The 15,122-nt window shown below is 35.8% G+C and overlaps 1 protein-coding gene across 1 annotated transcript in view; it reads left to right on the top strand.

The window, feature by feature from the left end:
* The first annotated feature begins 6,019 nt into the window (after positions 1-6,019).
* Positions 6,020-15,122, top strand: part of GABRA1 (gamma-aminobutyric acid type A receptor subunit alpha1) — a 58,680-nt gene continuing 49,577 nt past the window's right edge. The window contains exons 1-3 of the mRNA XM_072824257.1: positions 6,020-6,473; positions 8,788-8,876; positions 12,207-12,319. Coding sequence (XP_072680358.1) covers positions 8,803-8,876; positions 12,207-12,319 — 187 coding nt within the window. The 5' untranslated portion in view covers positions 6,020-6,473; positions 8,788-8,802. The remainder of the gene's footprint in view (positions 6,474-8,787; positions 8,877-12,206; positions 12,320-15,122) is intronic.

Raw genomic sequence — 15,122 nt, 5'->3', positions numbered from 1 at the left:
TGCATGCTAGACACTTAACTGATATTGACTGAATATCTATTCATTATATTCACCTTAACAAAGAAAAATAAGGGCAAATATACTCCTTATTAAAGGAGTTTACTCAGAGACTATGTATACATATACACACTTGAAGTTTACCAAAGAAAACACATCCTGAATGGCTTAATTTTGCCATAAAATTAGAGAATGCATGTTTCCTCAATTCAAGTCATATAGAATATATCATTTTTAAAAATCTGACTTAGAGTTGTGGCATTTTAATAGACTATGCTCAGTTTCTTACCTCCCTCCTGACTTGCATTGCGATCTTCACATTGCTAAAAGAATCTACAGAGTCTAAAATCTTCTGAAAGTTTCAAAAATTATTGATATTTGATATTTGAAAATAAATAATTTATTTCAACTATCAGCTTATTATCATTCCTCTGAACTCTGAATAAATCTGCATTTTCCTGCTTGGGTTGATAGATTTGACATCTGTGAAAAGACTAAAAGAAAATGACTGAATCTTGGGGCACCTGGGTGGCTCAATGTTTGAGTGTGTGCCTTTGGCTCAGATTGTGATCCTGGGGTCCTGGGATCGAGTCCCACATCGGGCTCCCTGCAGGAAGCCTGCTTCTCCCTCTGCCTATGTCCCTGTCTCTCTGTGTGTGTCTCTCATGAATAAATAAATAAAATTTAAAAAAAAAGAAAGAAAATGGATGAATCTGGGTTACATCTAAGTTGCTGGAAAACTGAAAACTGCCACAAAAGAAAATTGGACAATGTCCTCCTTGCGTGACAATTAAAAAGAGTCTGGCTCTCATATATATGTTTTATTCCTAAAGGGTATTGGTTGAGTTTTTCTTACAGGAAAATGCTGTAAAATATACATTGGGTGGGAGTGGGGTAGGGTGTCTGTGGCTGACTGCAGAAGCTGTGGTTGCTTCTATCTAGGAGCATTCTCTTCAAATCTTCCTGGTTTAGGGTCTATGCAAAATCCTCAATGCCTAAGGCAGGTATAGTGAGAAGTATTCTTTTTCTCAGAACACCTTCAAAATAAGCATATAGGGACACCTGGGTGGCTGAGCAGTTAAATTGCCTGCCTTCAGCTCAGAGTGTGATCCTGGAGTCCCAAGATCAAGTCCCGCATCAGGCTCGCTGCATGGAGCCTGCTTCTTCCTCTCCCTGTGCCTCTGCCTCTCTCTCTCTCTCTCTCTCTGTCTGTCATGAATAAATAAATGACTCTTTAAAAAAAAACAAAACAACAAAATAAGCATATGGGCCTAGGATTAAGCCCAGCATGTAAGCTAGCTTGCTGTGGCATCTTGTCTAATAACTGGGAATTCTATGTTTTGGTTAAATCTAATGTGTAATGTGGACAATAGAATAATAATTGTGAGTTACATGAATATGCTGTACAGAATGTACTATAGTGTTTGAAAAACAATGAATTTGTATTGAGATAAGAGAAAGAGAAGGAAAGTGGCATTCATTGGATACCTACTAGGTGTATGCTAGAGGACTATGGGATTCACAATTGTTTTCCTGTATCATGCGACAGTCAGCTAATGACGTAATATTACTTATTTTTTTAATTTATAATGTTATTTATTTTATTTATAATATTACTTTTTATTTTTTATATGTAATATTGCTTATTTATTTTTATTTATAATATCACTTGTTTATTTTTTATTTATAGTGTTATTTATTTTTTAAAAGATTTATTTGTTTGTTTGTTTGTTTATTTATTTATTTTAGAGAGAGAATAAGCATGAGCAGGAAGCACAGAACGAGAAGGAATGGGAATCTGAAGCAGACTCTGCGCTGAGCATGGGGTTCCATGCCAGGCTTGATCTCACAGCCCCGAGATCAGGACCTGAGCCAAAATCGAGAGTTGATCGCATTACCTACTGCACCATCCAGCTGCCCCTAATATTACTTTATTTTAAAACTTCAGAAAATGAGGTTCAGAAAAGTTCATCAATAAACCAGTGGTCATGAAGCTGTTAGATACCAATGGCTTCAGAAATATATCCATGTACAATAATCACTGTGCCATGCTAACCTGAGTTCTACTTCTACAAAGATCACTGGGAGAATTACATAATCTTTGTGATCTGTTAAATTGATTGGGGCAGACAATCGCTAAATCCCTTTAGAGTACCAAACATTTATGACTCAAATATGAGAAAATTTAGATTGTTTTTATTATACATAACCTGTCTCTCACTATGCTAAGATGTCAAACTAGCCTTCCAGCACGGGAAAAAGAATTGGTCTAAGTAACCCAGATGACAAAGGTGTCTAGGTGTACAAATAGTGTACAAAAAGTACACTATTACTTAAATAGCAGTTCTTTCTCCCACTGAGCTATTATTTTGATAACAATTATAATAGAAGGGATAGGCCTCTGGATGTGTTCATATAATTCATTAGCAAGATGGTCTGTATTATATATAAAGAAATTAGAAAAGGAGGACTAGTTTAGTGAGTGTACAAATTCCATATTAATATCTAAGTATATATACATAAATGTAGGTGGCATCATGTTTAACTAGAACTATATATTTATTATTGCAGATTGATAACCATGTTTCATACATGTTAAAATGCACTTTCAGTACATATCTAAACCATGCACAGACATTTAAAAAAAACACTTTATTTTAGATTTCAATTGAAGCTTATTGGATATTTCATTATTTTTATTTGCCTCTTCTCCCTCACCCTATATTTTGTAAATGATAAAAACCCACACTGAATCGATGAGAACATTCTTGCTATTTTTTTTCCTCATTTGGTTTACATTTAGTTGGAGAAAGTAAAAACATTTCTGTTGAAAAGAATCAGTACCACTTCTTCAATTAGGTCAGGGCTTCCTGCCATTTAAAATTGACAGAAAAAGCAAAATGTACCAGACTGCAACACTGGAAATAGAGCTATTAGGCCTCCCCAGGATCTGTGGTCCTAGGTTTGACCTCAAATCCCTTCTGCCCAGAACCAGTGATGGTTTGGAGGTCCTCTGAGGGAGTAGCCTCATAAGACAAGAGGGAAATTGCAGAAACCTCTGAAACACTAAAGTAAGCTTGATACTGCGTTGCAGTTTGATGCACTAGACCAGCAAAAGAAAGAATCTTGTCTTGAACAAATATTTTTAAAAATGTTCAGAGGTAAGTTTTATGTAACTGATATGAAGATTGTTCAACATGGATGTAAGATGAATAAAACAGATTTTAACATGAGCCTACAACTATATGGTAATTAAAGAATTAAAGTAATATAGAAGGGGGGTTAAAAAATTAAGCTTTGAAGTCAGAAGATCTGGGTTTGCATTCTAGCATGAACATTCACTGCCTATGTGACCTTTGGCAAATCTCTCACTCTTAATTCATAATTGAATGATGTGTAAAACAGGTATATTAAGACTATCTCTCAGACATGTTTTGTGAATTAAATTGAATGGCTTATACAAATTTATTAGCACATTACTTGGCACCAAGTAAACACTTTAAGAATATTAAATATCATGGTTACTACTATCTCAAGAACTTACTTCAATCAGATGCACACATACTCTGAAGGGATTTATTCCCCTAGGTGGAAGAAAAAAACAAGTCTGTCACCAATTATCTAAAAGATTCAATATAAAGAGAAAATATAAAGTAATTATTTCCTTACCATTAATCTCTTATATTATTTCTTATATTTATTCCTTGGTTAATGATACCTTGATGGAAAATAATAAACAAACTGATAATTTAGTTGCAGTTGCTGTTTTTGGAGTAGTCAAATTATCAGTGTTCTAAACGACCACAATTTATTTATTAAAATCATTTATTAAAAACATATATGTCCAAAAACCAATCATACAAATATCATCTAGTAAAAACTGCATTGTTTTCTTAAATGGAGAATCATAGCATAGACATTTCTATTTCCATATATGCACTCTAGTTTTAAAATAAACCCAGTGATTATTTGTAAATATTTATTGTTTTAAATGTATGGAAATGCCATGCAATTGTGTCCTGCTGGATAGTCACATAACACTTTTAATCTGAAGAAAGATGTGATTGGCATTGTTTTCAGAGATTATTGTGCAAATAATAACATTTCGGTAACTGTGATTGAAAAAAAAAACATAATCAGTAGAGTGGTTTGATTGTATAGCATTAGGTATAGGATATAAAGTTACTCCCATTGGCAGAGCAGAGTAGAAGAAGCTGTGACAATTTTATCAGGAGACAAAAAAAAAAAAAAAAAAAAGATGAAAAGATTACATTTCTAGAACTATCAGTCTTTGTTGAATGAAAACAAAATTATGGAATTGCATTTTATATTGTCAGGTAAGAAAACAATATTTTCTAATTGTTAAGCCAGGGTTATAAAACCTTAATAAAGTAAGTTTTGTTCTCAGAACTACTCAATAAATAAGTGAATTAATGGATAAGTACATAAATAAATAAAAATTGAGTAATGTCATATAGGGAAGCTATGATGATCCTCAGTGGGAATCATTGACCTTTGTCCTATCTGAGCAGAGTAGGCAACATAAGATGATCTTCAAATCTCTCTTCCTTGAATATTTACTCCTAAAATCATTTTCCCAGTAACATTTCCCTTCAAAACTCATGATAATCAAGCCCGATTCTGAAAGTGGTCTTCAATTTTATATTCCTGATCATCTCAATCACCTGTTATGTTTTAACCAAGTAAGCTGATTGCATTACAGCACAAGGTCAAGGAAGGCTTGTAGAATCAAACACCAGTGAGTGGTATAGACTGGCCATTTAGGTTTTTTTCTTCACTTTGCCAAGCTCCGCCCCTACCCACAACGTTTCCTCTGCTGGAAGTCTTCTAGAGCAAAATGACTAGGGAGCTCATCAAAGTTCAGACCTTACTCACCAGAAGCATTACATGGAGGCACCCTATCTTTTCAGCGCCTCCTACGTTGTCTGGCGCAAGTGCTGAAGGGACAGTTTCCAGGGCTTCAGGTCGTTTCAGAAGGCACCCATCTCCTCTGTGCTGCAAACACCCATTCACAAAATCCGAAGGGAGAACTACAGTCGCCCCTGGCTCCTTAGAAATTGAGTTAGATTGATGTTGAAACACACCCTCCTTCCCTAAGTGTATAATTATTCGTGGGTGGAGAGCCACTGGGGAGGGTAATGGAAGAGGGCGGGGGGTGGGGAGGGGCGGGGGGGGGGAGGCAGAGGATGGTTTGGGCCTGACTTCTAAAAATCTTTTTGTTAATCTTCTCTCCTCCCCCTCTCCCATTTTCCTAATCCGGAGGATGATGGAGTTGGAGTCAAGGGAATGATTCCGGAAATGGAGATATGACTCTCAAACCTAGAAATGATCTGGGTGATTTATTTAAAGTTAAATACTCCTCGTCCTGGGAACCCAGCACGATTCTGATTTAAAGGGGACCGTGTTTTCTCCTTTAATCACATAAACAGACAAACAGTTGCCTCCAGAGATTAAAAACCCGGCTCCGGAGCGCGCTTCTTGCTGTCCTCTAAGATACAGACGAAGGTGGGGTGGAAAGCGCTCACAACCTGCGAAAGTGCGAAAGCCTGGACACCTGGCGGCCAGTTCCCTACTGGCCAGAACTGTTGCCCGCCATCCCTCACCATTCGTGACTCTGCAAGACACAGGGACTCAGACATGTGTGTGGGAGTGCGTGCGAGGGAGGGAGGCAGGCGAGAGGACGTGGCTCTCCACATGTGCAACCTTGCAGCTCCCTGCATCCATTCATATGCATGCAGTGGTTGAATGTTTGATCAAAGCTGCACTAGTTATACTGATCAGTTATTTTGTTGTTGTTGTTGTTGTTGTTGTTGTTGTTGTTGTTTAATGGGGCACACCTTAAAATAGTGCTCATGAATTGAAAGTGTGAAAAGGGTCTGAGTGGAGTCCTTATGTCTCTAACCCTTTCTCCCCTTTCCTCCCCCATTTATACTCCCCACCAAAAAAAAAAAAGCAAAGCAAAGCTTGCAGCAGATTGTAGAAGGATTTGAGTCTGCAGCCAGAGAGAAGGGGATTAGGGCCAGAGCGGTGCAAGTTAAATTGTGCTGCATATAAAAAATGGGCGGATTGGTCTCCAGATCCAGAGGCTGGTACCACCTTCCTTTCTAAAATAAAATCTCTCTGGCATGAAGTCACCGCCTATTTCACATCCGGTTTGCCCTGGGACGTATTACTACTGTCTTGGTAAAGAGAAATCTTTTGTTGTATAGCTGCAGATCGGATACCGGGAAGCAAATTTGGGTGTGAGATCTTCAGCAGAGGAGCACGCAGAGTCCATGATGGCTCAGACCGAGTGAGCGAGGGGAGAGCGAGGCCGCCCCCGGCTCCGGCGCGCCCGCCCCGCGCCCCGCGCCCCGCGCCCCGCGCCCCGCGCTGCTCCCGGCTCTCCGCGGTCCGCGCTCGCTCGCACACTTTTCCCGGGTCTTGAGCGATCCTGTGCCCAGAGGGGGCCCGAGGTAAGTGCGGCTGCGGACCGCTGCACACACAGCTTGAACGTGGCTTTTCCCAGCCGGAGAGATGGGAAGGCTAGAGGGGAAAAAAGGGGGAAGAGGGAACAGGACAAGAGCCTGATCCCACAGCAGGTAGAAACAACGAATGTTTTTCTTTCAGGGTGAAAACCGCAGCGATATAGAAGCGTTATCCCCCCCCCCCCCCTTATCTCTTCCTTTCTTTCCCCCTTTCTTAGGCAGATATGAATTTATTCCGCGGGGTGGGTGGTGACATGTTGTTTTGATTTTTTTTTTTTTTTCCAAGAGGGAGCTGGGATGAGCTGGGGAGGGGCTTTGGGGGGCATCGTCTAAAGTTAAGATGCTGGGACGGAAGCCCCGTCTCTGTTCCCTTCGAGGGAAGGCGCTCTCACATTCTGGCTGCAGAAATGCCTCTTTTCTCATTTCCAGTGGACGCTGCTAAAATGCCCTCTGGTGTAGGGGTCTCTCTGATTCTGAACGTGAAAAACTCAACTTCTCATTTGATATGGGTGGCATGGGATACGGGTGTTTGGAGGGTGTGTGTCTGATGGGGGAAGGTTGAAGGTGGAAGAGGGTAAGGAGGCAGCTTAGCATTTCTTTTAAACTATTAGGTTTGTATTTGCAAGAAACTTTCTTACTCAACAACTCAAGTGCCATGATAGGTTTGTTTTCCTCTTTAAAATGCCAGAGGAGGACAAAAAGCTTTAGTACCTTGCCTCGGGGAATTTGTTTTATTCCATTTACCCCTCAAGAATCACCCCCTCTTTTTTTTTTTTTTTTATAAAGACCGATACTTATTAATAGGGTAAGAGAAGTTGTTTTTCCTTCATAACAGATGCTGAAGATTAATGCAAGGGTGAATTCTAACTGTGCGATTTAGATGCAATCTTTTAACATACTGATATTTGTCTGATATCTCTTGTCATTCATGCCAAAACCAGTGACTAAATTAAGTAAAAACTATGAAGCTCACAGCTCTTATCTCTAGATCTAGACCATTTCACTCTAAACACATTAATTATGTTTCATTGCTTACATGTCTGTCTGTAATGGTTTTTACTGATATAAATGATCCCCAGGAGTGTGGAAAGCATTTGTATAGATGTACTTAAAGGCATACCACATTAAACCATAGAGTGGATAATGAAAAACATGCTTTAAAAGACATGCAATCCATTAATCACTGTACTAAGGAGTATAGATTCAGAAAAGTCCTAATAAATAAATACCTTCAGCATTTCTCATGCTATGATTGCCATTAATCATAGCACATTTAAAAAGTGTTGCCATATCTTCTCCGTAACCAGGTAGTGCACCGATCTTTAAAAATTGTTCCCACAAATAGATGATAATTTTGTGAAATTCTCTAAGCTTTCCATACTCTTCCTTTCCTTCCTCATCCCACTATCAAGTCTAAAATTTGACAATCAGATGGTGATTGATTGCACTTTACCTAAGAGGGAAAAAAGATTCCCGTATTCATGCAAAGCAAAGCACTCCAGCTTCCATCTGTCTGAGATGAAACATCTTCCTTCTAGCAGCAACCTGGCAGAATTTAAGAGGGCTTAAAAGACATGTGTGGGCATGTTTGCATGCGTTTACGTGAGTGTGGCGTGTGTGTATGAGAGAGATCAGCACATGGCTTGACTATAAAGTGTGTCCTTTAGCCCCACAGAAGCATTAATGAGCACGTTTAACAAAGCAATCACAGAGAATATAAGCACGACTTCGGCATTCAACAGTGTGTTTCCTATGCCTTTTTTTTTTTTTAAGATAAATACAGTTGCTTCTGAAATCAAGGAAAATCCAGAATTCAAAAATGAATTTAGTCATCGAAGCATATTGACCTACCCCATCTCAGCTCCAAAACACGTTCACCCCATTATAGACACCGGCTTAAAAATTTCAATGCACAGTTCAGGCATGGAAACTCCAGTCAGAAAGGTCAAGATTTTCAGATGATAAACAAGAAGAGTGTAATTCAAACTATATTGGAAATATACAACCTAGAGGAAAAAAACTCACGGGTTTTTTGTTGCGCAATACTGTCACCTGAAAGCATTTCAACTTGTATTCTTTTACAGGAGAAATTAAGATACTGATATATTGCTGAATGGAGAAATGGAAGGGAAAGTGGAGAATGGATGGTCCAGGTTTCCATTGCTTCCAATGAGGTGTCATATCCCAGTGAGGTCATTTCCTGACTTCAAAGCATTCATCCGAACTGCCTCAGTCAGCCCTAGTGGTTATAACCTGATGTTTCTTGCAAGAGACATTGATCTCTACTTGTTCTACTTTTCAGCTGCACAAGCCCGCGATGAAGAAAAGTCTGGGTCTCTCTGACTATCTTTGGGCCTGGACCCTCCTTCTGAGCACATTGATTGGAAGAAGGTGGGGGCACTTTATTTTAAATCTGCATGAGAATTTCTGTAACTTTTCATTTATTCTTTCAGGGGGAAGAAAATTGTCTTTGGATGAATTCATGACTAAGGGAATTCAAAAAACTTAACAGCAATAAAATCCCAACTAAGAATAAAGAAGAGCAGTATGAAAAAAATAGCCGTCTTATTTGCATGATGATTAGAATACACTTAGCACGCTTTTGTTAAAGGAATATATTAATTCAACATTTAAGTCTTAAATTGAACTTTTCACTGTTCAGTTGTAACTGAACAAAATATGTGGTTTCCTAATTCATAGAGAAAGTTACCCCAATTAATGTCTGCGTACTGTGAGTTGATTTTCCAGCAAGAACATTTCTAGGCAACTGTAAAGATCATAGAGTAGCTTGTGACTGCGTAAAAGTGGAAAGTTTAAAATAATACTTATAGTCTGAAAGTCCTAAGTCTCTATAAACGCGTGTGCACATTGTGTTTTGAAACCATTATTTGTATAATCAATAGAGGTAGAATATACTGAAGAAATACTTAAGAACATTACATAAAATCAAACTTCTCTATTTAAGTGTGACTACTGTGGAGAGAAGTTATGAGAAAAATTTAATAAAATGCTTAAGCATATTAAAAAATGTGCTAATGGTCAAATCAAACATATAAACATATTATAGTAAAAATGGTATAAATAACCAAATATTTCAGATTCTTTTTTATCTGCTCTTATGCTTCTTGCATGATCTACTCCTATGGCCCTTAAGAAAGTCTTAGACATTATAAAAACTAAGGTTCTTCAAAATGTAATGGAAAGTGAACTCTTAACAAGTTAAGGTGGAAAGAAAGAATAGTCTAGAAAGAAATGAACTTAGGAGGATTTATTTTAATTGAGAAGTTGTCTTTTTAGTTTTTGCTATTGGGTGTGGTAAATAATGACTACCAGATGAAGAGGGGACTCACTATTGCCAGGTACTCTTAATCTGAGGAGTTAAATGTTCTCCATTGCTTTTGAAAAATTATATGAAGTGTTACTATTGTAATGACCTGTAGATGGAGTTAGTGCACAGTGTTTTATTATATAGTGGTTCATATGGAATCAAAATCAGGTACTGTAACTGACATTTCTTTTCAAATTATATATTCAGTTTAGGAAACCTTACACTGGCATAAGTGTTTAAGAGCAATAAACAACCTTGATCTTTATCCCGGGGTTATTCTCTGACAGTTACAACTGGACATAATAAATTAGAAGTGGAGATGAAGAATAACCTCATTAGAAAATCACAGGAAATAAAGATTACTATTCCAGTTGGGATAGCAGAACTAGTTTTCTGGGAGGGAGGGAGGGAAAAGTCTCTTTTGGCATTTATATTCCAATGCATGCAATTGGTGGAAATGACATTTAGAAGCTAAAAACAGGGATGAAAGCTTTTCCTGAATTTGGTATAAGCTTAAACACACGGAAAATGCAGGAAAAGGTAATTAGTAACTACATATTCTAAAAATCGTATCCACAATCGAATTGTGCTCTGTCACTCACCCCATCTCATCTTTACCCCTTCTTATTTTACTGCTTTCTTCCTTAGACTACTTGATCAGGCCGTCCTCACAACTTAAAGTGTACTAGCATTTCTTTTCCACCTTTATCAAGATGACCTTCCAATATCCTTGAAAGATGCAGGCATGGCAGTTTGTTTTGTGACTAGTTTTTATAAATAATTGCATTCAGACAACTATTTTTACTTTATTAGTATTGCTAATGAAACATCCTGGAAGACACAGAGCTCAGTGAAAATTTGATTTCAAAAACTAGTGAGATGTTTAGTTTTCCCAAAGGAGAGTAAGCTCTCAATCGGTATGGTATTAATGTCGAACTTAGGAGAATAGAAAATTGTTTCATAGAAGTGTATTTCATATGCTTAATATCATAAAGAGCTTTTAGTTATAATAACTTTAATTATTAAATGAAATTTTATCAGAAATATGGCCATTAAATTTTGCCAAGATAAAATTTAAAAATGGTGTTTGTTTTTGCAATGATACTTTCATTATATTTCTTGTTCCTGGCAAATAAGTGAATCCTGGTTTCAGATGTTATTATTTTTTTACATTGATCAGTAATATAAACACAAATGACTGAAGCCAAAAGCATATTAAGTAGAGAGTATAAAAGTGATATTTTTGTGGCGTTTCTTAGTTTACACTCTGTATTCATTTCTTTTTTATTCAAGGTCGGAGTTATCATTGAAATATATCAGTGAGTGTGATCCACTTAGAGATTAAAAAAACTCTTCTCTCAAAGGATTTTAGAAGTGTCATCCTAATCATTACATAAAATATGATTCAACGACCATAAATGATAATGTGATTGATTTAAGAAATATGCAATATTTGAACTGTGGTCACTATGTGGTTAAAACTCAAAGAATAGTAATGGTAAGGGTTAAAACTATACTTGCAAGTAGGAGGATTTAAGTAGACACAATTTACTCCATTATAGAAGAATAGAATTAAAGTCTTACTAAAAGTTGAAGAAAACGGCCTTGTAGTTCCAGCTCTGCTCACAAATTGCTATGTTTTCTTAAACAAAATACTAATCCTACACTACAATTTAGTAAACCATAAATTAAGAATACTGGAACATCTCTTTTTCAAGGTATCTTTTATTTCAAAGATAGGAATGACGAAAATTTGATTAATTAAAGGCTTGAATAGACACATTGTAAAAATCGGTTCATAAACCTTAAGGGGAATGGAAATTACACACTGATTTGAAACTATAATTATCCTAAGAAAAAAGTTTTAACTATTTTTCTCATCTAAACATCCTGAAAAAATATCAAAAGGGCAAATACATATAAAGTAGATGAAGGAAGAGTACATTGGTAGGTAAAAGCATGATGCTACATGTTAAATGAAAGCAAAACTATTAATTTGATAGCTCATAAACCCCTTTTTTTTTCTATTTGGGAAGAAGTTTACCAGGCTTTTTTTCCCTAGCATGCATTAACATTCTTGCTTGCTCAGAGGAAACATGCATTATAGCATTGTATACATGCTGAGATTTATACACATAAGGAGACAGAACTCATTTCCTGTAATTTTCCTTCCATAGTTAGAAATATTAGAATAGTTTATCACTTATGAGAACAAATAGGAGAAAATGGTAAAAATTAAAATATGACTTTTTTTTTTACTTTATCAGAAGGAATTTTCAAATTAAGATTCAATAGAAAAGAAAGTAGGAAAATCTAGGGAAGGCTTTATTTGGAAAATGATTTTAATAGAAATTTATAATTTAGATTATCACCTGCCATTATATTTTCTTTAGCTATGGACAACCCTCATTACAAGATGAACTTAAAGACAATACCACTGTCTTCACCAGGATTTTGGACCGACTCCTAGATGGTTATGACAATCGTCTAAGACCAGGATTGGGAGGTGAGTCGCATTATTGTGTTTTTATTTTAGAGAACAGTATCAAATCTTTACTAATGAAGCCTTGTTTTCCTTCTAAATGGTTAAGTAATAAGAATGGCAGCATGTAGTTTAAGGAACCAATCCTATTTTTAATAGATTGACCAATGTTAATTCAACTTATTATGGTATTTCTGTGCACATACCTACATGAAGTAAAAGGCAGATATAAACTTCTCATAATTACATTAAAAATGTTACATTTACTTGGCAGTCATAATGTTTTCTGTGCCATGATTTGGTTATCCAGAGAAAAAATGAAGTTAATATTTTTCCTTCCAGCCCAAAGACTACATCTACTTCATTTGGCATTGCTATGTTTGCATTGAATTCAAACAGATTATCTCTGAGCCGAATGTTCTAAACATTTATTTTAATGTTTAGAATATTACATATTGATGCACTATTTTGCATTAAATTAGCACCAACTCTGGGATAAAAGGTGAATGAGATATATGGTAATTTTTTTTAACAATGAACTTGAACTTAAACCCTAATTTTCTGTAGTAAAAATATATTTTTCTTTGTATACCAATTAATTAGTTACACTATGGGTTTCTACTTAGGAAGAAAAAAGCACTTACTAATACAGTATTTATAACAGTGAGAATAAATAGTGCTAGACATTACTCACTTATTTGAATAAAGTTTGAATAAGATAATCAACTGATCTTATTTAGTTAAACAGAGATTAATGAAGCCAAAACAGAATATTGATTTCAGACTAAAACAAGGGAAGCAAGGAAATAAATTATTGTTTAAAGTCTCACAGGAAACCAAGGTGAGAATCTATGATTCCCAGCTACAGCTAATGATGCATCTTCTCTGAAGCATTTGTTAGAAACTAAACTAAATAACTAAATAGCAATATTTAAATTGCAATTAAATTGCAAAATTAAGAAAGTCATCTCTTCTTCAATAGCAAATAAATACAAAAAATAAGAAGCTTAAGAAACAAGATTTTGTTTTTAAAACTGAATAGTAGCATGGATTTAGTCTTTTTTTGAAAAATATTTTGGGTAGTGTAATCACATGATGTGGATCATGGGTCTATTTTTTTTTTTTCCGTGGGTCTGTTTTGAGGCTGCCAAACACCATTAGCGTCTCAGAGGTTTAAGAGGAACTGCTTTGTCAAAGACACAACTCAAATATATGTCAGAGGCCTTACCAGGTGTCCTTTCTTGTCAATTTCAAACATTCATTCTTGGACATACTATACAAATTCCTTTGGGTTTGAATTCCACCTAGTGTTCCTTCACTACATTCTAAGAAAAAAAAAAAATCTTAAGAAACAGAATGTATTGGTCATAAAATGGAGTGCATAATTATGTATGTGATATATTGCAATAACGTTTGTGTACATCTAAACTTCTAAATTGGCTTAAGAAAAATTATTCTTAATTCATAGAATTCGAAATAAATTGCAAAGACTGCAAGTAAGGAAGGAATGTACAAAAAGAAGAAACAAGATAGTGATACAACTTTTTAAAAGTGAGACTTTCTAAAGTACTAATGGGCAATGCATTTAATTATTTTACATAGAGCTCTTTAAGCTCTATGCATAATTTTCATTTTGTTAAAGAATTTTAAACACACACACTCACACATGCACACACCTTTAATGATCAGCTATATGGTTGTATTGTTGTTTGGAGTATAAGTATTGGGTTTGACTGGTCCTTTACATTTACTTATATGTAATAATTCTTAAATACATATGTATGTTGACTTTTTAATCAAATATAGTGTAAACAGGAAGTATTTTACCTCCTTCTCATATACACACCTGGGTCCTGGAGAGCCACAGAACTTGAGGATATATAATTAGACTAAAAAGGAGTTGAAAGGCTAATTTTCAAGAATTGAGATAATGCTAGATCTGTTAACAGAATCAACATTGATTCAAACTGCAACATTACTATTTTGGTAGAATCTACTTTTCATATCTATTTAATCCCCCTAAGTAAGAGAAATAGGCATGTATCTAAAGAACAGAAATAGTAGTTGGCCAAATTTAGTCAGAGTGTATTCTTTTTAATTGAAATGGATATAGTGTGCTGTGATAATCAAGAATTCAAGTACTCAAGAAAATTTAAAAGAGTGGATGTGCTTTAATCTTTACTAAAGATGACTTTTCTGATATTCATGATTCCTGGAAACTGATTTTGAGGATATGATAGACAAAATAAATTAAAAAGTAGCTCAGGGATCCCTGGGTGGCGCAGCGGTCTGGCGCCTGCCTTTGGCCCAGGGCGCGATCCTGGAGACCCCGGATCGAATCCCACGTCGGGCTCCTGGTGCATGGAGCCTGCTTCTCCCTCTGCCTGTGTCTCTGCCTCTCTCTCTCCCTGTGTGACTATCATAAATAAATAAAAATTAAAAAAAAAAAGTAGCTCAAATATTTACGTCTGTTACTATTTTATGTGTCATCCTGGAATATGCTATGATTAAATCCGATAAATTTGAGAGTTCTGAGGAAGTTTTAATACTAACTTAATTTCGGTTAATTTTTTTGGAATGTATCTTTTAGCCCTAAAGGGCTAGCATGTGTTTATTACATGTATCTCCAGAGTCATCAATATTTTTACAAGCATTTTGAGAACATCTCTCCATCTTTAAAAAACTATACCTTAAAATATTAGTTTTTAGATATTTTCAAAAACACAGTCAGCTACAGAATTAGAAAAATATTACCACCATGCTTTCCAGATGTATAAACTGAAATTATTGAATAAATATCTCTCTGTAATTATTTCATTTCATTTCT

This window comes from Canis lupus, chromosome 4 (assembly GCF_048164855.1).
Source record: "Canis lupus baileyi chromosome 4, mCanLup2.hap1, whole genome shotgun sequence".
Classification (NCBI taxonomy): domain Eukaryota; kingdom Metazoa; phylum Chordata; class Mammalia; order Carnivora; family Canidae; genus Canis; species Canis lupus.
This window is presented reverse-complemented; position numbering and strand designations above follow the sequence as displayed.